General features: G+C 33.1%; 1 protein-coding gene across 1 annotated transcript in view; it reads right to left on the bottom strand.

Annotated features, from left to right (window-relative positions):
• The window catches only part of TRPC4 (transient receptor potential cation channel subfamily C member 4), a 278,282-nt gene that overhangs the window by 187,617 nt on the left and 63,829 nt on the right, over nt 1-26,836 (bottom strand). The window contains exon 3 of the mRNA XM_001368047.5: nt 11,293-11,697. Coding sequence (XP_001368084.1) covers nt 11,293-11,670 — 378 coding nt within the window. The 5' untranslated portion in view covers nt 11,671-11,697. The remainder of the gene's footprint in view (nt 1-11,292; nt 11,698-26,836) is intronic.

Here is a 26,836-nt window from a genome sequence, read left to right on the forward strand (position 1 = left end):
CTCTTTCAATGCCTCAGTATCCTTACTTCTCAAATAAAAACAATAATGCTCTTTTAAAGGTAAATCATTCTCCTGTGTTTTTGTTTTTCCCAAGGAATAGCAAATCAATTCTAAGTGCAAGACTTGTGTTTCCTAACTGGGTTGCTAAGTTCCCAGAAGGAGCTAATAGCTTTTGACTCTGGCAGGTTTCAAACAAATTCAATACATTTGATTTTCATAATAAAGGCTTTATGCTGAGAAGAATTCATGAGAAAAATTGGCATTGAGGTATTGCTCGCCTATAATTTGCTAGGTTTAGTAAGGAAGCAAAGAAACAAAGTCGTGATGGAGATTATAATAGTCCATTCTTTTATTATTCAAAAGACCAAGTCACCCTAAACTAACTAATAGTGTAGCATATTCATTTACTTTAAAATGTACTCTCTGAAGATAGAATTGTTTGCAGTTTTAATGGTGGCCATTTTTCCAATGAATGCACCTCAACAGTCTTACCTGTATTGCAGCTGCCTTTAAATGCTATCATTTTCTACTGCATGGAGTTAGTCATATTGGAAGCTTCAAAAGACTCACTGATAGAAAATTTCATATTGACTGCCAATTCTTATAACATATTCCCCTTCTTCCTTTGAAGATCCCCCAAAGGTCACCTAACAGCTAGCTTATATACACTACTAGATAATGGGAGGTTGTATAATTTTCTGCAGTTCTGTCTGATTTAACATGTGAAAGGATATATCACATAGGAAACAATTAGAGCAGGATTTAAATGTAATTCTATTGACAAGTCACTGAAAAAGAAAAGCTTAGAAGAATTCATTTTCCTACTTTCATCCCACAGAATTGCACTGAAACAAGATCTAAGAGAGAAGAAAGGGTCATTAGAGTCCTCAATTTTCACTGCTTTTTGGTAGCAAAGTGACTCACAGTTATTGTTGAAGAGGTCATAATTGCAGGGATATGGTCTTCAAGAAAGAAGGGACATGAAATCTGATGAAATTGAAGTAGCTCTCATTGGGCTGACCAATGAAGAATGAACTATTTATACTAAATTATATTAAATACAGTACATATCTCAGGGCCTATCTAGCGTGTCAGGAACCTAAATGTCTTTTTATTGGTTTATTTAGCAATTAAATTAAATTTCATTTTCATTTAAAAGTGTGAAGCGAATTGAATTGAAGTGAACCAGGTAATAGGTACTTCCCTCATTCAAGACATTCTCTTACATACTATAAAGAATACAAAAGTAAGTCAAATATGGACCTTGTTGTTAAGTAGCTTAGAATTCAATGAGTACAATAAGATATGGTACATGAATAGATGTAATATAAGGCAAAATGTTATGTGTTACCATTGGTATAATTAAAATAATGTGTCCTAAAGGAGGGAAAAGTCAGTCACTCAGGTCTAGCTAGGGGAGTAGGGTCAGTGTCACTTTCCTGGGGGAGGTGGAATATATCTTTGAGGGATGGGTAGGATGAATTTATCAAAAAATTGTTTACAGGGATACTTTTATCTCTATTCTCAACAAATATAAATATGATTACACCATGAAAACAAAAGATAAAAATTCAGAGAACAATAAATGGCTACATACAAGGAAGCCCTAATTGGTGTGTCATGAAAAGTCTTTAATATAAGTAGCCCAAGAAAGGAGAGATAATTAGTTGTTAAAAGAGTTAGGAAATGCTAGATGGGGAGATGAAGAGGGTAGTGATGGCATGGAAATTTAGCTTGTAGGTGAGAGAGAAAAGAGAGATAAAAGATAATTGGATCATAGATTTATGGCTGATAGTTGTCTTAGAGATTATTTAGCCCATACTCTCATTTTTATTTATGGGAATCCTGATGCCTAGAGAAGCTTGGTGACTTTCCTAAGAAGGAAGAAATGAATGGGCTCCTGAAAACTAAGTGACAATATGAACTCTGTTATGAGAACGTTAGTCTTGTAGCTATTGGTAGATTACCTTACCTGATAGAATCTTATATTGAAGTCACAGTGGGAATAAAGAGACACGAAAATTTGAGAGATATTTCAAAAGTTCAGATTTGATTGTAGAATAGATATGAAGAGAAAAGATACAAATTAGCAACATCTATTTTTGCTTAATTCTTTTAGTGTACAGATTGTCTTACATATTTTATGTTCATTAATTTTAATGTCATTTAAATAGATGGACTCTCCTACCTATAAACCACTGCTACGTGCCCCCAAGGTAGGTTATTTAAGACACCAGACAATCAATTTAATTACAAAGAATCCAATACAGAGCACAGTATTGTAAACACTTTGCACAGACCCTACATGAATACTTTATGAAACAACTCCAACTTATCATAAGGACCTTTGGAATCAGTAAAGAGAAAATTGAATATGATCAAAAAAGACATGAATCAGATCAGTCACATAGAAATAATTGATAGTCAGGCAGACATAAATTGATGCCCAAAAGTCTTAGAAGTCACCCTCAAGTTTGCCAGTATAAATGAAGATTTTTGAGAAGTGAGAAATGCATTTGCAAAAAGTTGCTCAGAACTTTGGGAAACTCTAATCAACTGAAATGTGGAGAAAGTTCCATGGAACCTTGGGAAAAGGCAGTTAAGCAGCTTGGAGCTGGCTGAGAGGATTCCTTCTCTGGCTGTTGAATCAGAAGGTGGAAGACAAACTCTCTCTCTAGCATTTGCCTTATCCATAAGACTATATGCTGAAAAGACTTTCAGGGTTTTAGTCCATAAGAAACCTGTCAGCATTGCTGTCACATCTCCCCTTAGGGAAAGATAACTTTGTTTCCTGGACTTGAACATATTTTGACATCTTCAATCAATGGGATAACTTGGAAAATTTAGGGAGACCAATTTTCCTCTCACTTCTACCCTTTCCTTACCTCCTCTACCCATAAGAATAATAGTCCTCTTAGTTAAAAGATTTGATTGTGGGATTTGGCTATTGGGGGAAATCTTCAAGCTTAGCATCTCTGAGAAGAACATTTCTAAACAGTTGGAAGGGTACTTGTGGAAGTAATGCATGGGGAGGGGCTCAAGATCCAGTCATTCCCTGACTTGCTTCCTTGTGTTACTGCTCTAACAATTCCCCATTACCTTAATTCCCCTACTACCAATATCTACTACACCAGTTAAAAAAAAAAACAGGTTCATAGAGTGACTTCCTACCTGATAGAAGCAGTTCCAGTTAAGAATGTAAAACTTATTATAATCTAGATTATTGCACAGTGCCATAAAATCCAATAAAAATCTTTCATTTAATAAAACTTTTTGTGCTCCTACTATATGAAAGATACTGGAAGAGCACTCAAAAAAAAAACTTGAGCAACTACTATATGAGAAACGGGAAATATTAAATTTATTCACTAGCAATGAAAGAATAAGAAATTCTTAAGTAATCAATAAAATAGCCTGTGATAAAATCAGTACTTCCTGAAAATTGATGTATAATTTAAATAATATTATTCAATTACCAGAAAAATCAAAATAACTTCTTGTTATTTTGCAAATGCAAATGCAAAATAACTTTGCATTTAAAGAGAAAGTTTAACAAGGTGTGAACATAGGTTGCAGGTCAGTCTTAAATGAGTTTTAACTTACTAATTAATCAGTAACCTCATATTATCATAGGAAAGTAAATGCAGAAAGTATTGTAAAATGTCCTGAGCTCAAAATTAATTAAAATAACCCTGAGAGAGGAGCAGCAACATTAATACAACAAAGAAATCTTGAGACATTATTTGCAAAAATCGATAACATTTTAGAATAGCACATTTTTCTCTCTTAAAGAAAAGAAAAACTATTAAGGAAGAGCAAGATTGCAGAACTTAACTTATGATAAATTTTAAAAGAGTAATTTTCCCATTTAGGTCTCTTCCTAGAAGTGTATGAGTTCTTTGTAGTAAGGAAACATTATTGTGAGATATTGCCTTTCTACTTTTTTTGGAGACCTCATAGCAATTTTTATTTACTGATTCCGTTATTGCTTTCAGTTTTTCATGGCATCAGCAAGTCCCATGAAATTTAATAACAAAAGGAATTGCTGAAAGCTTTTGAGGGCTTAACAGGGTGAACTTGAATGCTATTTTAGTTATAATATGATGAAGTAGAATAGCCTGAAATGGCTATCAAAGGATCCTAAGAATGACTGCATATCTGAGATTATTTTGGAGGAGTTGATGTTCTTTTGGAATCAATGAATTTACTATTGAAAACACTGGGATGATAGAGCTTGGCATCCAAAAACATCTTACCTCCTAAATAGATGTCCAAAAAATAATTACCAAACTGCATGCTCGACTTATTACCAAGGGTTATCATTTATGGAAGGGTTTATTAATGATATGTGAGGTCCATGATGTTGAAAGGATTTAATAGAGTGATAGTTTAAAATATTTTAATAAGTGTATTCTGATCAAATTAGTTTCCATTGAAATCTGTCTTTTATTTTGTTCATTTCATTCAAAGATTTGTTTTAAAAAGAAGTCTATTTCTAGGCTTCACCAAACTTCCAAAGGAGTCTCTAATAATACACCAAAAAAGTTGGGAACCTCAATTAGACTAGTATGAACAGATGAGCCATTCAGTTCTATGAGGCTTAAGAGTATCTCTAATCTTTAGAAAGTGTGCTGTGTATTATACCAAAAGCATTTCATATTGTCACATTATCATTTCCATCTCCCTATACTAGGGACAATGAAGCGTGTGAATCATTGTTTCAGGATTATAAAGGTCAACTAAAAAGGCATGATGCTTTTTCTCCCTTCTCCCTTCATTTAAGTGGAAACTGGGAATGTACAAATAGAAGAGGAATGCTTGGCCAACAGGCAAGACATGAAAGAAATTTACCAGATACACACATGGTCTGGAATCTTTCAGTTTTCTGACAGATCCAAACCTTTAGTGTCTTTGATTAATAATAGGGGTTCAGATGAAGTGCCTCCAAGGTGCCAGCACTTATTCTGAGAACAGAATTTAGTTAAGTAGCTGAACTTTTTCCAAAGAAAGCTCTCATAATAGCAAATAACTTTCCCAGATTCCAATTACCAACAGCAAACATATATGATATTGGCCTGAATGAAGGAAGTAGACCATTTGTGAAAATTAGGGAAACCTATAGGAGAATATCCTTTGATAAATAGAGGCTAGGTGCTATTTTAGTGACAAATATTAATATTGAGAGTAGTGTTACTTTCTGCTCTGGAATATTGTCTTTGTCCTGAAACATCCAGTCATCAAGTGACAGGCAATGACATCCTGTTAACCAGAGAACAAGCAAATGTTTAACACATCACTACTACTAGGAAACACAATTTCTTTTCCTGTCCTGCTTATAGAAAGGATATTGAAAGTGTTGAATTCTATATAAGTGTACACCTGAGATAGAGAGTTAAGTGACTCATTACTTATCTTGAAATGGGAAGAGGATTCTATGGCAAAATGACCTATTTCTCATATATTCAAAGAAGAATTAGAAATCCTTATTATCTATGAGATAATCATAAGAATAAAATAAAATAAAATAAGTATCATCTAGATGAAATGTTCTTAACCTATGAGTCAGAAGCTTTTAAAATTTTAAGGTGGAGCCAAGGTAGTAGAGTAGAGGAATGAAAAGCTCATCTCTCTGAGAATCCCCTCCAATCAACCTTAAAATAAAACTTCAAAATGAATACTGCAGTAGCAGAAACAACAAAAGCATGGAGTAAGACAAATTTTGCACATAAGTTAATGTGGAAGAGAAGGAAGGAAGGTCTATTTTCCTGGGGTGAGAGAGGAACACAGCCTTCAGCAAGACCCTCACTCTCTCATTGCTCAATGTTCTGCACACTAGTGAAGGTCAGCAGCAAGATCTCAAGACCCTGCTTGTCAGTGGGGCCTGAGTACATGGAGGTGCTTATAGAAAGGCAATAAACTACAACAGTGCTTCTGGCTTTGCAAACTAATTCAAGGCTCTAAAGGAAAGTGAATCAGTGGTGGGAGGTAACTTCCTAGAGCTCTTAGTCCACTGGCCATCATACCACCTTAGAAAAATAGAGATTTGCAGTAACCTAGAACTATATCTGAGGAAAACAACAATGACAGAAAACAACTGAAGTTTAAAAGAGTATCCCATCCACCCTAGAAAAAGAAACCTCTTTTAAGATTAAAAAAAATAGCTGGAAAAATGAGCAAACATTAAAAAACAAACAAACAACCTAACCATAGAAAATGGCTATAGAGAAAAAAGTAGAGCAAGGCACAAACTCAAAAGAATCAAAACATCTAGATGTAAAACTTTAAAGAAAAATAGGAATTGGTCTCAGAACTCAAAAAGGATTCCAAAAATCGAATAAGATAGGCAGAGGAGAAATGAAATAAAAGTGATAAAGGAAAAAAAAACACTTAAAAAAGCAGAATAGACCAAAGAGAACAAGTGGTACACAAATCCAATGAAGAAAAGAATTAATTAAATAGTAAAAATGGCCAAATGGAAAAAGAGTTTCAAAAGGTTGTTGAAAAAACTATTTTACTAAAAATTAGAATTGGGAAACTGAATATTTCATGAAATATCAAGAAAAAATAAAATCAAAAGGATGGAAAATAAGAAAATATGAAAGATATCATTAGAAAAACAATTGATTTAGAAAATAAATACATGAGAAAAAAATTTTAATTATTGGACTACCAGAAAGCCATGATAAAATGCCTAGAAATAATATTAAAATAAATTATTAAAGAAAACTGCCTTAGTATTTTTAAACAATGGGAATTTGAAAGAGACAATCTTTCACCTCCTGAATGAAAAATCCAAATGAAAACTTTTAGTAATATTATAAGCAAATTCTAGAACTCCCAGGCAAAGAAAAAATACTGCCAGAAGTCAAAAAGACACTATTCCAATATCATGGAGACACAGTCAGAATTACTCAGGATTTAACAGCTTATACATTAAAGAATTAGGAAACTTGTGATATGATATTCCAAAAGGCAAAGACGATATGTTTATACTCAAGAATCAAAGAACCAATAAAACTGAATATTTTCTTTTTAGGAAAAAATGGTCATTTTGTGAAATAGAGAAAATTTCCAAGCAGTACAAATGAAAAGACCAGACCTGAACAGAAAGGATGATGTTCAATTCAAGAGGAGCATAAAAAGGGAAACAGGGGAGAGAAAACTTAAGCGATTCAATAAGGACAAATTGTTTACTTTCCTATATGGGAAGATGACATTTGTCAGTCTTTAAGAAATTTATTATTATTAGGGCAGTTAGAAGGAGTATACACAGATAGAGAGTGCAGAAATGAACTAAGATAGCATATATTTAAAAAAACATCAAGGGGTGAAAAAGAAGATTACACTGAGAGAAGAGGGAACCGAGGGATAGAATGAGGTAAACTATCTTACCTGAAAAAAGGTATGACAAAGAAATTAAATTGGAGGGAAAGATGAGGATAAAGATGCTAACACCTTATTCTCATCAGATTGATTCAGAGAGGGAATAACATTCAGAGTCAGTTGAGTCTAGAAATCTATCTTACTCTAAAGGGAAACTGATTAAGTAAAAGTGTGAGGGAGGGTGATTTAGGAGAAATTGTGGTTAGGGGCAAAATACTTTCAATGAGAAACAGAGTGCAAGGAGAGAGAAAGAGCAGGATCAGAAGGAGAAAATAGGATAAAGACAAATATACAATAATTAAAATTGTGAATGTGAATGGAATAAACTTGGCCATAAAGTGGAACCAGATAGTAGAGTAGATTAAAAACCAAAATCCTACAATATATTATTTCAAGAACACATTTGAAGCATGGAGACAGACACAAAACAAAGGTAAGGGGATAGAGCAAATTTGATTATGCTTTAACTGAAGTTAAATAAAAGGCAGGGGCAACAATCATGATCTCAGAAAAAGCTAATACAAAAATAGATCTGATATAAAGAGATAAGGAAGGAAATTATATTCTGATAAAAGGTACTGAAGATAATAAAGTAATATCAATATTAAATATCTATATATGCACCCAATGTTATTGAATTTAAATTTTTAAAGGACAAATTAAATGAGACAAAGAAGGAAATACATGGTAAAATTATACTAGTAGGGGAAATCAACTTTTTCCCCTAAAAACTAGATAAATCTAACCAAAAAAAGAAGTTAAGGAAGCAAATGGAATTTTACAAGTTAGATTTAATAGATCTATGGAGAAAATTGAATGTGAATAAAAAGGAAATATACTGTCTTCTCAGGGGTACATGCTATCTACACAAAAAATTGACCATGAGTAGGGCATAAAAATCCCACAACCAAATGTAGAAAAGCAGAAATAATAAATGCATTAATGAATGAAGGGTTGTGGAAAGTCAAAATTTTAAATTTAAAAAACCCCAAATTATATAATTCTAAAGAATGGATGTGCTAAAGAACAAATCATATGAACAATTAATGATATTATTAAAGAGAATGCCAACAGTGAAAAGACATATCAAAAGTTATGCAATGCAGTTAAAGCAGTTCTTAGAAAATTTTTATCTCTAAAGGCTTACATCAAGAAAATAGGGCAAAGGCAGGTAAATGATCTGGAAATGCAACTAAAAAACTAGAAAAAGAACAAATTACAAATAAACAAGCCTTACTTGGTTTGATAAAAAAAAAAGTTAACCAAATAGATAGATCATTGGGTAATTTGATTTTAAAAAATGAAAGAAGATAAGTAAATTACTAGTATCAAAAATGGAAAAGGGTGAATTCACCATCAGAAAAGGGAATTATGGAAATTTTGTCCAATTTCATGTCAATAAATCTGATATTCTAAGTGAAATTAATGAATATTTACAAAAAATTAGATTAATAAGAAGAAAAAACAGAGTATTGAAGTTACCCCACCTCAGAAAAGGAAATTTAACCACCCACCAATGAATTCCCTTAAGGAAAAATCCTGAGATCAAAGGGATTCACTAATGAATACTACCAAATGTTTAAAGAACAAATAATCCTAAAACTACATAAAGTATTTGGAAAACCAGGCCAAATATTCATACCAAATGGTGCCAATACTTAAGCCAAAAGGAGTAAAAACAGAAAAAGAAAATTATAGAACAAATTCCTTAATTAATATATTTACAAACATTTTAAATAAAATATTAGCAAGAAGACTACAGTAATATCAAAAGAATCATCCACTATGATCAGATAGGATTTCTGCCAGGAATGCAGGGATGGTTCAATATAAGAAAAACTATCATCATAATTGATTATATTAATAACAAAACCAAAGAAACCACATGACTATCTTAACAGATACAGAAAAAGCTTTTGATAAAATACAACACATATTCCTTTAAAAACACTAGAGAGCATAGGGATGAATAGAGTTTTCCTTAAAATGATAAGTAGTATCTATTTTCTCTAACAGGGATGAACTTGAAACCATCTCAATAAGACAAGAGGTAAAACAAGGCTGCCCATTGTCACCACCATTATTCAATATTGTACTAAATATGTTAGTTATAAAACAAAAGAAATTAAATTAGGCAATGAGGAAACTAAACTATCACTTTTTGCAGATGATAAGATATGTTCAGAGAATCCTAGAGGATCAATTAAAAAACTAATTGAAATAATAGATACCTTAGTAAAGTTGCAGAATATACAATAAACACATAAATCATTAGCTTTTCTATGTATTAGCAACAAAATCTCACTGCAAGATAGGTAAATTCCATTTAAAATAACTCAACAATATAAAGTATCTGGGCAATAAAATACCTTGACAATATAAAATACCTAAAATATGTATATATTTACAAAATAAAATATCTAAAAATACTTGCTAGGATAAACATAGGAATTTAGGGTTAGGGTTATAATTATAAAACATTTTTACACAAATAAAAGTCAGATCTAAACAACTGGAAAATGTTAATTATAATTGCTTGTGGATAATCCAGACTAATGTAATAATATGAGTACTCTAAATTAATTTACTTATTCGGGGTCATAAAACCCAAATAAAAATATTTCATAGAGCTATAACAATTTTAACACAATTCATCTGGAAGAACAAAAGATCAAAACTATCAAGGGAATTAATGAAAAAAAATGAGAAGGAAGGTGATCTACCTGTATCAGATTTCAGACAGTTCTATAAAGTAGTAATCATCCAAATAGCCTAGTACTGCCTAATAAATATAGTGGCAGACCAATGGAATAGATCAAGTATATACATAATATACAGCTATAAACAACCATAGCAATCTAATGTTTGATAAACTCAAAGATGCCAGCTTTTGGAAGAACTCACTATTAGACAAAAACTGCTGGAAAAACTGGAAAATACTTTGGCAGAAGATACTGAGCTCATTGAGGAATAAAGGGGAAAGACTTGAAGGTCTGTCTATAGACAGTAGATACTAGGATTTTCATTTGGTGGTAGATATAAACAACAAAAAATATTTTTAATTTCCCAGAAAGAACTGCTCTCCTCTTTGTATTTAGTAAGAGAGGCAGTTACTAAGTGTTTGGGATGGGAGGAGAACCTGGAAGTGTCAATGGGTATTTTTAATGATTGCAAACTTTCTTCTAAAACAAAGACTTATGTTTGATTTAACATTGTTTACTATCTTACAAGCACTGGAGATCAAAAGTTGAAAAATGTAAAAGTCTTTGAATCCTGAAGGACATTTATTCTAATGGATGCAACATTTTTATGTTGAATGTCCATATTCTTATGATGATGATCCAAGGCTATAAGTCATGAAATACTATGATCTTGGAAGAATGAAAGTTTTAGTCATCCAAGGGATAACAGAAAGATTGGTAGTAGTGACAAATAAATTGATATATATTATCAATGGAGCATTGTGCAGAGGAAATAGTATGAAGGTTGTCATCTCAGAGATGTATGACTAGTAAACAAGGTGGGTAAGCCATGAAGCAAAAGCAAAGGAAACTTATAGATCACATACCTTCTCCAATTGTATCTATACAGCATCAAGAGATTGTCAGAGGAATGCTCCCAAAACATTGAATAGACTTCACTGTATTAGATTTAGGAGAAAACATGAATATGATGGGTGAAGGATGAAAAGGCCCAGATACATTGTGATATGAAAAAATGGAAAGATGCAGCCATGCATTGGTACAATCTCAGATGATATCGCAGACCCATCAGACTATATATTAAAGTATTTTACTATCTAAAAGCTTATATTTTGTTCATTATAGGTCAGAAAATCATTAGATATTTTAAAATCCACAGAATCTCACATGGAAGATTTATGATTGATAATAGTTATTCTGCACATACCTGTTTCTCTCCACTGGGTTTCTTGTGGTTTAATAGCAGCTCCACAGCCCCCACAACTTCCTTTCTGATGGCATGTAATAGAGCATCTCCAACATACACATTAAAACTTAGGAGCAATTCAATAAGCTCCAGGTTCTCATTTTCAATTGCAATGAGAAGAGCAGTTCTTCCAAGGGGATCAATACAATTAATGTTTATTTTAAAATAAATTTCTGCCTCCTCCAGAGATTTCTTGACACTTGCATAATCCCCCTTCTCCACAGCATTCAAGTAGGCTTTTTCTGAGGGCGAGAGTTCAGATTCTGCTCTTACAATCCGAAGAGGAATGCGATCTCTGTAGGGAGCATTGACATTCCTTTTGTAGTAGAACTGAGCCATGTCTTATGCCATGTTATTTATCTGACTCTGAAATTACACATAAAAAATACAACACAAACAATAGTATTAGTAAGAGGGGTCTTATAAACTGCAGGGCACCTATTTACCTCATTTGACAATTATTTTTCATACAAGAACTAAATACAGTTTGTTTATAAACAAATATTTAAATGCATCAATTTTTCCCTATCTGGAGTTGCAAATTAGAATTACAACTGTCAACTCTAATTAACTTTCAACTACTTAGAAATGTATATTTAAAATTCAAAATTCAAAAAGCATGCAAAGTGGTTGATGTCTGAAAAATTATTTGAAATATAATATGACAATTACTCATGTAGCATAATTAAACAGAAGACAGATATATATATATATATATATATATATATAAGGAAACTACTTATAAGACAAGGGTGTGTATAATTGATTGCAGATTTTCTCAAGAATCAGAAGCTATATCTTGAATGTAAGTCCTTAGATGGCCAGGCCATATAATTATCAATGAAAATTTTGCATGATTGATTTGGACATGAAGTCAATCTAATACACACAACTTCTGTGTGTAAAGGTGACACAAAGTTTAGAGAAGACAAATTTCTATCCTCAGGAGATTAAAGCATTTTCAAAATTATAGATTATTATAATTTTAGAAAAAATAATTTCCCAAAGCCTGTAAAAATCCATTTGGATGACACAATTTGCTTTAATGTTGGCTACATTTCCTAATGCTATTTAACTTTGATATTAATAATTCTTTAGAACCCAGTTTTAGTGTCATAATATTTTTTCTTCTCAAGAAAATTCATGAGAGAGAAATGCTAAATTGATGCTTCTGGTGTCTTAGTGAGAAGCAGTCTATTCAATTTATCAAAGCAGATTGAAATTATCCAATTTCCCAAAGGAAGGGATTGAGTACCAAAGGACCAAATCCATAGAGAGTAAATTATAACAATTTTTCCTTTCATCCCTTAATGTATCGATCTTCTTAGCTTCAAGACCATAATGAATCCATCAAAGTACAGAACTATTAAGCATAATGTATGTATATTTTCATTCAATACATTACTTTTAAAATGCTAAGGTGATAAACCATCAAGGTCTCCCCCAAATGATATCGTGACATAATTGTTGGAAACCGCACAGGATTGTGATGATTATAGGGAGACATTTCCTCCTCCCAAAATGTGATCACATGAGGAGCAGTTAAATCCTATGAAAAAGAAATAAAAATAGAATTCCTATCACTACTCTTCTGGTGTAACTTCATGTCATAGTAGTAAGTTTTGAATCTTTTAAGAGTTATATTTTCATTAGCCTCTAATCCATTTTATATCTCCCCTTCCCACCTAGCTTGTTGAATCTCTTGAAAATTCAGTTCCTGTCTGCCTTCTAAAACTCTTCCTTCTCATTTTGCCACATGAATAATAAATTGGTTCTGCCATTTGCTTTTTTAAGCTAGATGCATCCTCTTATGATTTGGGTGTCTTGTTCCATCTTCCTTCACCATGAGCCCATCCACAGATAAGAGATTTTGTTAAAAGTCTACTGAAGCTTCCTACTGCACATGGCTGGGAAAGAATCTTTTGACTCACAGTCCCATTCCTATGAGTCAGTATAGGAGCATTTTATTCAATTATTTTCCAATCTCAATTTTATTCTGTTAAGTCAAAATCAGTTTAGTATTTCGGTGGTTTATTTTAATAACAACTCACAATTTTACAGCGGTTCCCTGAACATTCTCATAAAACTGATAATTTAAATATTACTGTTCACAGCTTATAAATGCAGAAAGTGAGACACAGAGTGCTTATGTGACTCTCCAAGATTCACAGAAATGATAAGTTAAATTAAAAATTAACACTCTGTTATCCTAGAAGACTGTATGCTTGGATGTTCAACTATTTGAATATTGTGTATTAAAGATATGATATAATCATAATGACAGGAAATGCATTCACAGAATTATTCTGGGCAGATTATTAAATTAAATGACAGTGTTAGAGAATAATAAGGATTTTTTATTTCTCTTGCAACAATAGCATTAGAAATGTTACTTGTGTATATTAGGGGTCAATGCTTTGAAGTGTGGTGGTAATGTTTCCACTTCATTATAATGTTTTGCAGCTTTGAACTTTCAATACTTAAACATGCTACTGTGATCCTAAGAGGGGGATTTTCACAAAGAAAATCTTCAATAATAATATTAAATGATGTTAAAATAATGTTCTGTTATATTGAAGATAATTACTTCTTTCAGGCACTTTCATATTATCTCTTTCTATAATTCCTATGAATCCTGAATATTGTTCCTTTTGATCATTGAATTCAGGGTTCTCTAACTAAAAAAAAAAATCCTCCATTCAGGATTAATAGTTGAAGATGGTTAGCATAGGGAGATTCATATGATAAAGTGAAAATGATGGTCACTCCCATCCCCTTTTTACATTTGATCCTGTTAAACTGCACTTTGCTTCTCAGTGAATTCAAATGAACACAAATTTTTTAAGTGCTTACTGTACAAAAGTCATTCTTTTAGGCACTGAAAATGCAAACCTTAAATAGTAAAATATGTCCCTTGTTCTAAATGAACATAAATTCTGACTGGAGGAAGAAAGAAGATTTAAGTGTTTATGAACACACACACATACACACACACACACATACACACAAGGGCCATTTGAAGATGTTTGAAAAATGAAGAAAAGAAAGAAATCATTAAACTGAGTGATAGGAGTTGGCTTTGAAGTCTTAAGGGAGGAAGTGACATCAGAATTGAATTATAAAGGAAAGGAATGACTTTAATTGCTTCCTACACTTAAAGTTGAGAAGGAAGCTAGATAGTATTTCTCCTTCCTCCTTCTCTTTCCATGACTTTAAACTACTTGTTCCTTTCTATGATCATTCATTTTAAGCATCACTTTCTTTAAGGGTCCTTTTTTTATTCATTTCATTATTGGTCCATATTGAACAAATTTCTGTGTATTTACTTTGTATATATATGCTGCATTTGCTTATCTATGACCGTGTTATATCCTGAGACAGAATTTCTGCTGCTTGAGAACAGTATATGTATATATACATACATACATACATATATATATATATATACATATATATATATATATGTAGATCCAAAAACATGGGTAATATTAGATACTCAAATTTTTAAAATAATTACTTTATATGGACATTGGAAGTTGTTAGGTGATATTGGTACAAGAAGCATTGCATAATAAAGAAATGGACAAGTACTTAGATGGGTCCTCTACTGAGCTTTAATGGGAGATTTAATGGGGACATGACCATCAATGAAATACACGTGACAAGAAGTAAAGGAGAAAAAGCAACCTCATGAGGTCAGAGAAAGGAATCAAAGATCTCACAGTTGAAGATGTACCTTAGAGACCACTTAGTCTACACAACTCTAATAATCTCACCTATAACTCCTTTACTTGAGGATGACATTAACTAAATGCCATCCAACATTCACTTGAATACCTCTAGTGAAGACTCCAAAAAGAAGCCACTTCTTGTCTGATTTTGGTAATTTCACATCACTATATTATTTTTCAGGTAGGCTTTTGGATGAATGACAAAATTATCCAAAGGACTTGGTATCATCTCAGTTGATGTTGGAGACAATGCAAAGTTGTCAGTCATGTCACTTCAATTTTCAATGCTTATTTCTTTTGAGTACAGTTGAAAACATTAATTGAGGGAATAATGGAAGTAGGAAAGGGAAAGGCTGGAAATTAAAGAAAATGTTAAGAGAAACTTCATATAACCCTACATTAATTTTCTTTTTTTATTCTCATACATTGAACAAAAACATCTAGTAAGAATTTAGATTGATCATCAAAACCATAATGGTACTGGCTAAGAGACAGAAGGGAGGATGTAAACCTTAAAATTTCTTAGACTTATGAATGTTGGAAATTTCCCCATTGGGAAATTTCCTACTTGAAAAAAATTTCCTACTGATAGTAAGAACTCTATTGGAATATGAAACTCCTTGGCATGGGAGGATCCTTCTCCTCCCTACTTAAGACTACTTTAGGACAGAAACCTTTTGCTAAACAATGGAAAGGGCTTTGACCTATGCTTAAGCATAGAACAGGAAGTTCTTTGAGTCATGATTGATTTTAGAATTGATACAATAGAGATACTTGGAATGACAGAACCAGGTCTTGGAAACTACAATCTCCACCCTACTCAGAGTAATAGGATTTAGGAAGGGCTGCAGCAAAGATCAAGATTTAATTATTTGAGAATATGACCTTCAACAGACATGTGCAAAGGGAACAGACCTCTGGGCGGTCCTGGGTTAAGCTAGAGCCACCATTGGCAGAGGGGAGAGATCGACAGTGATTGGTAGATGGGAGAACTGAGGGGAGGGAACTTAGAATTTTGGCTTAAAGATAGCGGGGTCTGAGTACTGAGAGGGGAGTTGATGCTCTGAAGGAGTTGAGGCTCTGAGGAGATTGATGCTCTGAAGGAGGGCTGAGAGGAGAGAGTACCTGGAGGGAGAGTTCCTGGAGAGGTCTTGAAGGAGGCTGTGGAAGGAGAACTCAGGAGGAGTCAGGAGGAGAATTCTCTGGAAACATTTCTTGAAAGGAGGCTCTCTTGAAGGTGGAGCCTGAGTTTGGCTTGAGAAGCCTTACCTAGAGAGATCTTGGGTGAGTGATAAAACCAACTGACTGATTTATCTCTTAGGACTGAGGTCTAGGCCTTATTGGCTTGAGGCCCTTCATTCTTATTCCTTTCTTCCTTTCTCTCTTTTTCTATTGATTACTCAGTGTATTATAAATTGAATTTCTCTATAAAACCCAGTTGGCTTGGGCATATTCATAAATTGGGAATATATTCCCTGGCGACCATCTTATATTTATATAAAACCAAGACACAGTAGAAAACATATTTCAGCGGTCATAATTGTTATATATTTTCCTTACTCCCAAACATTTTAATTATCACAGTTTATGGCTCCCACTCTCTTATCTACAACTATTTAAAGCTCAAAACTAATTTACATCTAACAAGGATCAGTGGAATGGGTAAGTGACCTCAGCAAGACAGTCTATGATAAAGCCAAAGATCCTAGCTTTTTGACAAAAAAGATCCACTATTTGACAAAAACTGCTAGGAAAACTGGAAAACAGTATGGGAGAGATTAGGTTTAGATCAATATCTCACACCCTACACCAAGATAAACTCAGAATGGGTGAATGACCTGAACATAAAGAAGGAAACAATAAGTAAACTAGGTGAATACAGAATAATATACTTGTCAAATCTTTGGGAAAGGAAAGATTTTAAGAACAAGCAAGAGTTAGAAAAAATTACAAAATGCAAAATAAATAATTTTGATTACATTAAATTAAAATCTTTTGTACAAACAAAACCAATGCAATCAAAATTAGAAGGGAAACAACAAATTGGGGGAAAATCTTGACAGCAAAAACCTCTGACAAAGGTCTCATCACTCAAATTTATAAGGAACTAAATCAATTGTACAAAAAAATCAAGCCATTCCCCAATTAATAAGTGGGCAAGGGACACAAATAGGCAATTTTCAGATAAAGCAATCAAAACTATCCATAAAGACATGAAAAGTGTTCTAAATCTCTTATAATCAGAGAAATGCAAATCAAAAAAAACTCTGAGATATCACCTCACACATAGCAGATTGACTAACATGACAAAGGAAAGTAATAAATGTTGGAGGAGATGTGGCAAAATTGGGACATTAATGCATTGCTGGTGGAGTTGTGAATTAATCCAACCATTCTGGAAGTCAATTTGGAACTATGCCCAAAGGGCTCTAAAAGACTTCCTGCCCTTTGATCCAGCCATAGCACTGCGGGGTTTGTACCCCAAAGAGATAATAAAGGAAAAGACTTGTACAAGAATATTCATAGCCTCACTCTTTGTGGTGGCAAAAAACTGGAAAATGAGGGGATGCCCTTCAATTGGGGAATTACTGAACAAATCGTGGTATATGTTGGTGATGGAATACTATTGTGCTCAAAGGAATAATAAACTGGAGAAATTCCATGTGAACTGGAACAACCTCCAGGAATTGATACAGAGTGAAAGGAGCAGAACCAGGAGAACATTGTACACAGAGACTGATAGACTGTGGTAAAATCAAATGTAATGGACTTCTCTACTAGGAGCAATGCAATGATCCAGGACAATTCTCAGGGACACATAAGAAAGAATGCTATCCACATCCAGAGGAAGAACTGTGGGAAAAGAAACACAGAAGAAAAACAACTGCTTGATCACATTGGTTGATGTGCTATGAATAGGAAAGTAGACTCTAAATGATCACCCTAGTAGAAATATTAATAATAAAGAAATGGGTCTTGATCAATGAGACATGTTAAACCCAGTGGAAATGTGTGTCAGATAGGGAAGGGGTTAGGGGGAGGAAAAGAACATGAGTCTTGTAACCATGGAAAATATTATAAATCATCTAATTAAATAAAATTTTTAAAAATAAATGATGACAAAAGCATGTGATATATGACATATTTTACATTACAAACATATTACCACATATGAGAAGCCAATGTGATTTAAACTCCTTTTTTACAAAACTGAAATGCTAAGATCATATATCAAATAAATACCTACTGATAAGGGATTGTCATATTTCTTCCTTAAAAAACATGCTACCTGAAACATTTACCCCTCTGATATATAGTAATATTGTAGTCATCTTCAAAATGAAAGTAGCAAAAGGAGGCAACATCAAATTTGAAATTTTTAAACCTGAGAAATACATTATATATAGTGAAGAATTCTGATAAGGGTGATTGCATTCCGAAATTGACTTTCACTTATCAGCAATTGCAGAAATACTATAGGATGGAAAGTTTGAGAAAATAAACCATTTGACACACTGAGTAGCTTGACCTGAAAAGTGGAAACAAAAGAATAGTTCTTAGGTCTGCAGTCTTCTGATATACTTTGTGAAGGAAGAAAGGCTCAAGAAATTCAATTACACACATATGGCATTTAAGGCTTCTTTTTTTCTGCTCTTTTTATGAGAAATTGGCTAGAAGAAAAATTATTGCTTTACTCAATAGGATGTACCTTTAGAATTACCATAGTGAAACATATTTTAGGGGAATTTATCTTTTAAGGGAATAAAACCAAGTTTTTAAAATTCTACTTCCTATCAATTTAAAATTGTGTTCATCTATATGTGATGAGATTTAATGGAAAAGACCTTTAACTTATAAATACAAGTAAGAGAAACTATGATGAACAGTAAAAGATAAAATATACTTTCCCTACTTTGGTGGAATTTATTTTTAATTGAGGGAAATGAATTAAAAGATGATGAATGAATACCAGAGGCAGATAGATTGTTGGACCTGGAGTCAACAAGACCCAAAATCTAATCCTGTGTCACATATTATGAGCTATATGGTTCTGGGCAAGGCATTAAAGGTTTCTCATCTGGAATATGGGCATTATAATGATAGTACCTATCTCCAAGGATTTTGTGTAGAAAAAATGGAGTATATTTAAAGAGCATTGCAAGCCTTAAAATATAAAGGTTAGGTATGAGAATAATAATAGTTATTATCAGTGTATAACATATTTTAAATGACATATCTAAAGAATTGCTGAAGGTTATTGTGACTAAAAAATTGAACTGTACTGTAAAGATTACAAGGAATAATGGATGAAGACTCCATTTATTGTCCTGGTAAGAATCGAATTATAAAATACTCAAAAGAATTAGAGTTGGGCAAATTCTTTGTCAGAGGAACTTAAACTGTTTTGTCTTGTATACCTTTTGCAATTATCAAAATACCTAAAAAATTAAAAAAGAAAAGTTCACAGACACACCTCCTCAGATTAACAATCTCTGCTCTGTGGAGAAGGGTATGGTTTCATCACACAGATACAGAATTTATGACTAATGTGTAAGCTGCAATTGTGAAAGTACTGCCAACAATAACTACATAAGAGAGAGATAAAATTATTGAAATACAAGTTAAAAGTAAAGAAACTATTGGCACATCTACATTAAAGTCACATTTTACAAATAAAAATCTGATAACATCTCAGAATCCATGGTTGAGAGGCCCAAAGTTACATATCAAATAACTTATTGATCACAACATTATTAAGCAGATATTTCTGAATTTACTGATTTTGCTTATGTTTCATCTATAAGATACCATACATATATAATCAAGTATTATGTGATTTATCTATATCAAACTAATCACTTAAATCAAGCCTTCTTAACTTGGGATCTATGAATTAAAAAAAATAACTATTTCAAAATAATTTGTTTCCTTTTTAATATAATGCATTTTATTAGATTCAATAATTTTTTCCAAGAAATTGTCCACAGATTTTCCCAGACTGTCAAATGAGTTTATCATGTGAAAAAGTAAGAATCTCTGATGTAGATTATTAGATTATGTGAATTTGCTTGAATTATTAATGTTTCTTTTGAATATTTGTCTACATATAATAAAATATTTACTTGTAGAGTCAAAAGTTGGAAAGGAGTCTATTTAATTTATTTCTTCATTTTGGTAAATACAATGGCTCTTCCTTTGTTTTTAAGACCTTTACCTTCTATCTTAGAATTGATATTACGTATTGGTTCTTTTCCAGACAAAATATACTAAATTGGTGAATTTTCGTTTTACCTCTTACTATTGAATACTAACTGTAAGTATTAAACAGAAAAAAAAGTCACAGAGACAAGTTAGCTTGAATACTTGGAGAATAACCAAGTCTTTTGTAATGGAAATTTATTAATTAAGTAATCAATAAAAGATTATTGATAGGTTAGGTATAGATGGATGGAGAGCTGAGTTTGATTGAGCTGGATTTATTTAAGTCAGAGCAGAATCTTAAAAGGATGATGGGAAGAGAACTGTCCCAGGGAGCCTTGGGAAAGGCAATTTAACCAATGATCACTCTTTGGACAGTCCTAAATATGGAAGGTGGTCCAAAGAGCTTGCTCTGAGACTTGGAGAAGATCTATTGATTCTTACTTGGAAAAATCCTATTGTGAAGAAAAGTGGTGTTGCAGTTTCTCTGTTTTACCAGTATTTGGCAGGAGAGAGCAACTGCTGAGTGGTTGTGTCAGTGAATTTCTCACCGGCTGAGTTACATCTCAGCAGAAGAAAGGAATCCAGTTTTATCTATAACTATTTATATAATTATATTTGAGTGTTAGTATAGAAAGATAGATAATTGGGGAATTAGTGTAGGATGAGGAGGATTTGCCTTTGGTAATCAAGAAGCAGCCTTTTGTGAGGCAGATTTTGGGGGGAAATATAGATTAGATTTTATTAGTGTTAGAGAATTTTTTTTTACCACAATTATCTTTCTGATTCCTTTTCCTTTCCCTTTTTTACAAGTTTAAAAGTTATAATAGAGTTTTATATAAAAAATCTGAACAGGATTTTTCTTCAACTGATTAAAACAACCATTTTTTCTCAACTGTCAACCCAGGTACTGCTTCCCCAGACACTTGTCACTGCTCTTGTATAGTTAAGTTTCTTATTATTCATTAGCACCCATTGCTGTTCAGTCGTTTCAGTTGTGTCTGACTTTTCATGACCCCTTTTGAGGTTTTCTTGGCAAAGGTACTGGAGCCATTTGGCATTTATTCCAGCTCACTTTACAGTTGAGGAAATTGGGGCAAATGGGGTTAAATGATTTGCCCAGGGTCATACAGCTGGTAGGTGGTTGAGGCCAGATTTGAACTGATGAAGATGATTTTTCCTGACTCCAAGCCCAGCACTCTATGCACTCTACCACTAAACTCCCCTTAGCACAGATTTCCTGGCATGTGTTAAATGCTTGTTAACTAAGACATTATCATAAAAAAGACATATGCTGTCCTAGAAAAAGCAATATTTCTTTTCACAAGTTTCTTATATATATTTTTTAAAACAGTGTGGTATATCTTCTCTATAACTGGTCCCCTGAAGCATTTCATTGCTTTATTATGAGAAAATCAGGAGAAAATATCATTTTTTTGATTCATGCCTTAATTAATGACCTATATCATGGGTGTAGATGGGGTCAGAATTTGCAGAAACAAGACTAAGAGGCATGTATTGGTGGCTTAGAAATGGCTATTTGATAAAAACTTCCTTAACTAACAAATGAACATAAACGTAGGAAAGTATGTGAATAGGAGTCATTCTTTCATTTATTCAACTGAAATTTTATACTTGCTGAAAAGTTTATATAACTATGATTCAATATGTTCATATTTTGATGGATCTGTGATCTCAGGGATGTGGGTACTTCCTGCAAGATGTAATTTCAACCACTTTCATCCCCTAAATGCTCCCTCTCTTTATATTTTATAGGATATAATGGAGTACCTGAAATATCATTAGTTATTACTTACACCCACTTATAGCCCTAATTCTTTTCAGATCCTACTTTTAAAGGAATATTTTCACATTACTTCCCTGCACCAATCTTCACTGGTATACTACAGTCTACATAGATTTATAATGAATCAGTCCTTGGTCATTTAGGAGACCTATGTGATGACAGAGAGAATTAGGTACTGCCTTTCTTTTTCTTTCTCTCATTCTCCTACTCCCAAATGACTCTTCTCAAGGAATTTTCTGGCACATCTTATCCTCTTTTTATATTTATTGGAATTTGACTCCCTATCGGATGCTTGAATAAGTTGATTTTTGGACAAATATTTTATTTTTTAGATGACCTATAAGCCATGGCTAATTTCCTTACCCAATAACAACATATTATTCCTCAAGTCAATATCACTTCAGGAGAATATTTCATATTTGTTCTATAGATTTAGAACTTTGGGGGCAGCTGGGTGGCTCAGTGGATTGAGAACCAGACCTAGAGATGGGAAGTCCTAGGTTCAAATTTGGCTTCAGACACTTCCCAGCTATGTGACCCTGGGTAAGTCACTTAACCCCCATTGTCTAGCCCTTACCACTCTTCTGCCTTGGAACCAATATTGATTCCAAGATAGAAAGTAAGGATTTAAAAAAAAAGAAAAGATTTAGATTTTGGTTGATTGAGGCTTATTCTGACCCTGTTGGGTATACCCTATACAGTAGGGTATCTTACCACTTACTTCAAGTGAGGTGGGCAGACTTGGATGTTTTGTTAAATTCACTCCATTCTTGCATAAAATGAACAAATACAAATACAAAGTAGTTAAATACAAAGGAAGTTGGAAATAGACAGGGTAGAGTGAAATTTAGGAAAATTAGGAACATTTTCACATAAAAGTTGGTACTTGCTTGACAGAGACTGTATCAGGCAGATATAAGGAGGGAGTAATTTTTAGCCATGCAAGGCATCTGGATCAAAGGCATAGGGATGGGAAATGAAGTGTTGTGTGTGAGAAACAGGTCATCTTTTTATTTTATTTTTTATTTTTTCAGATTACATAGGGAAATAATTTTCAATAATCTATTTTCTGACATTTTGCAATCCATATTCCCTGTCTCCCTCCCATCATTACCCTTTATCCAAGATGGAATGTAATATGATGTGGATGGTACATGGGTTATTATGCAATACATATTTCTGTGCTCATCATGTTGTGAAATACATCACATATCGCTTATATTGGAGAAAAATTCATGGAGTAAATAAAATGAAGAATGGTATGCTTTAACTTGCTTTCAGATTTCATCAGTTCCTTCTATAATAGCAGAGAGACTTTTTCATCATGAGTCTAGAAAGGCCACCTTTACTATATTTCAAAGTGCAGAATGTGGAATAGTGTCTAGGTTGGAAACATAGATTGGGGACAAGATGTAAGGGGCTTTCATAGTGAGAGAATAGTTTTTAATTTATACTAGGGCAAAAGGAAGGCATTGCAGTTTATTGAACAGGAGAATCACATTGTCAGACCTTTGCATAAGGAAAATTATTTTGGCAGCAGTTTGAAGGATGAACTTGAATGGAGGAAACCTTGATAGCAGGTCAATTAGAAGGCTGCTGTACTAATGTAGGTGAGAGGTGAGGGGGGTCTGAATTAAACTTTGTGAGAGGAGAACAGAGTTCAGATGGGAGAGGTGTTTGGGGGCAGAAACAGTAAGATTTGGCCACTATTTAGATATATGGGGTAAAGAAGAATAAGACTTTCAGAATCATGCAGAGTTTACCAACTCAGGCTTTTAGAATAAAAGTGGTACCTTGACATAGTTGGGGAGATTTAGAAGACAGGAGGTTCTTGGGGTGCAATTTAATGAGCATAGTTTTAAATATATTATATAACATTATATTTTTCAAAGTGGATATTAGACTACACTTTTAAATGATTAAATTTCTAACATAGGAAATAACAGTATTCCAGAGACTAATATAAACAATGTCAGCCATTATATCTGGAAATTCTCATTATCTATAGAGAATCTTGATTTGATTAATATAACAAACCAAGTTCATAAATTCTCTATGATATAAACAAAGACCTACAGTCATATCTTCCTGCATTGAGAGTCAATTGATATTTAAAATCAGAGCTTAGTCAAAGTTAACTCCTCTATAGTGTCTATCATGTAATGCTGCAAGATTTTAATGTATGGTTGGAAAACATTTTGTTGGAGGAGGTTCTTTAAGTTGGTGTCTTGCCCTTCTGAAGCAAATGCTTTCTTTAGCTAGCAAACAATAAACACAGATAGATTTTTATTCTCCCTACTTTTTTAATCAGTTTATGATTATATAAATGTGCTCTGCTAAAATAAAATTATTGAAAGCTTGCTTGTTCCTTTTTCATATTTTAATTAAATTCTTGTGATTATTTTGGAAGATGGTAGATGAGAAATACTAATGCTTTTTGATTGACTTTCTTTGGTATTAATAATATCCATCATCCCCCTCCCCCAAATCTCCAAGTATTTGGTTTCTACACCCACACCACACACACACAGACACACCTGGAAAACAGAAAAGATTTCTCACAGTCCTCAAGTTATTTTACATCTGGAATTCAATGTCTCAGTATGTGTTTGACCTAGTCCATCCCATCTTTGTTTTCTTTAGTGATATTTCTATTGCATCATGCATCAGCATACCAGGGACTGGAATGTTGCAATCCAATCATGGCAGTTCTATTAGCATTGATAGATAATTTGCCATCTGAAATCTTCACAAATATTTTCCATTTTTGTCTAATTTGAAAATTCATCTTTCCAGTTTCATCCTTGAGTACAGATGCTGAATCAAATATTCACATATGTGGAATTGGAAGGGACTTTAAAGTCCATTCAATATATCCCCTCATTCTACAGAGGAGATTACTGAGACTCAAAATTACAAATTACTAATTTTCTGAAGATCATATGGTTCCTAAGCAGTGTAGGTGATATTTTAACGAAGGTCCCATTCACTCCGTAATAGGACTCTTTTATCAATCTTATGAAGTGTGAACTTCAGTCCATCCCTACAAAAATATATCTATTCATAGAATAATGCACAAAAAGAAAATTCTAGATGAAACCATAAAACACCATTTCTCTGTGTTTACCTTTCAGGGGGGAAAAAAAGTCTATAGTAAATGCTACCTTTCATTTTCAGAACTATTGCTTATTTGCATTCCTTCTGCATTTCCTTCTTTTTTCTTCTATACACTAAAATATTTTAATAGTTTTCTTTTTGAATTCATAACAACTGCTAAAATACCATCTCTCCTTCCATTTAAAAAAACAATAACAACAAAAAAGGATCTGAGAAAAAAATAAATAAGCACTATTGCAGCAGGGAAGCTCCAGAAAAAAACTCAGAAGACGACAATGACTTGAAAACCTCCCTATGAAGTCTCATTGAAATTTGTAAATCAGATACAATTCCAATAAGAACTTCTAGAAGAGACATAGTGGGATAAAAATAATATTTTTAAAATCACATATGAATGATGAAGGAAAAATGGGGAAAAGAGGGCAATTCAAGGAAATTATGAAAAGAGAATTAACAGATTGCTAAAAGAGGTACAAAATACCAAAGAAAGCTTTAAAAATCAGAATTCAACAAATGGTGAAACATCTCTGAAGAAAATAAATGTAAATAGCACTTATTTAATAGCATTAATTGAACATTTTTTGAACTGCTCCATAGTACATATAATTTAGCCTTTGCTTCTTACTCTAGAATCAGTCCAAAATACTCTAGAAATAATAATATGTCTTCTCATCATTCTAGAACTACTTTATTCTACATTACTTTCCACATGAATTTAAAGACAAATATTTTGGTTATATGTTGTCATTTTTGCAATCTTGAACACTTCTTTTTTTTCTATATCTTCTAATTTGAAAGTAAGACCCATTTAAGCACTCAGGTATTCTTAATCTCAGCTTTTACCCACAATGATGAATTTGGTCCTCAGAGCTTGGTAGGTACATTTGTCCCTCAGAGTGTAAAAAGTAGCCCTGGGGAGTTTAGGGTTATTTTTAATGACATCGGCTTAAGTCCCACATACAAGTTTCCTCCAAAAAAAAAAACCCACTATCAGTTGTGACTACTTGAGTTAGTCAGTTTTAACTAATCTTCAGAAGAATATTTACTAAAGTGCTACAATGATTACAGGGGTGCATGGAGATTTCCAGGAGGGCTAGCACCTCTGCTGTGAGGGCTTCCTGAGCCCCTTTCAGGAAGACTTTCTCTGGCAGAATTAGTGAATGAAAGAAATATGTTCTAACTACCATGAAGACAGCCAAAGCAGATGGATACTATGGAAAGCTTAGAGCTCAGTGAGACAATGAAGAGGCCAGGGTCATACAGTGCATCCTAGGACATCACTGGTCATCTTGCCACCGGACTTCAATGACTCTGGAAGAGAGAGTGAACCTAACAACTTTGTGGAATGCTCACTCACTTAAATCCAATTCATGCACAAATCAAGATACCACCCCAAGAAATCATTGGTCTTCTGAAAACAAAGGATGATATAAGATGATTGACTGTACATAACTTAACTATTATCAGCAATGCCATGATCCAAGAATACTCCAAGAGACTCATGATATGAGATGGAGTCTAAATACAAATTGGAGACTATCATTTTTCACTGTTTTTCCTTCATGAGTTTTTTTTTTTCTTTTATAAGTGATATGTGTTTTCTTTCACAAGATGAACATGGAAATATGTAGAGCATACTAGCACATATATA

The sequence above is a fragment of the Monodelphis domestica genome, chromosome 4 (assembly GCF_027887165.1).
Source record: "Monodelphis domestica isolate mMonDom1 chromosome 4, mMonDom1.pri, whole genome shotgun sequence".
NCBI classification, from domain to species: domain Eukaryota; kingdom Metazoa; phylum Chordata; class Mammalia; order Didelphimorphia; family Didelphidae; genus Monodelphis; species Monodelphis domestica.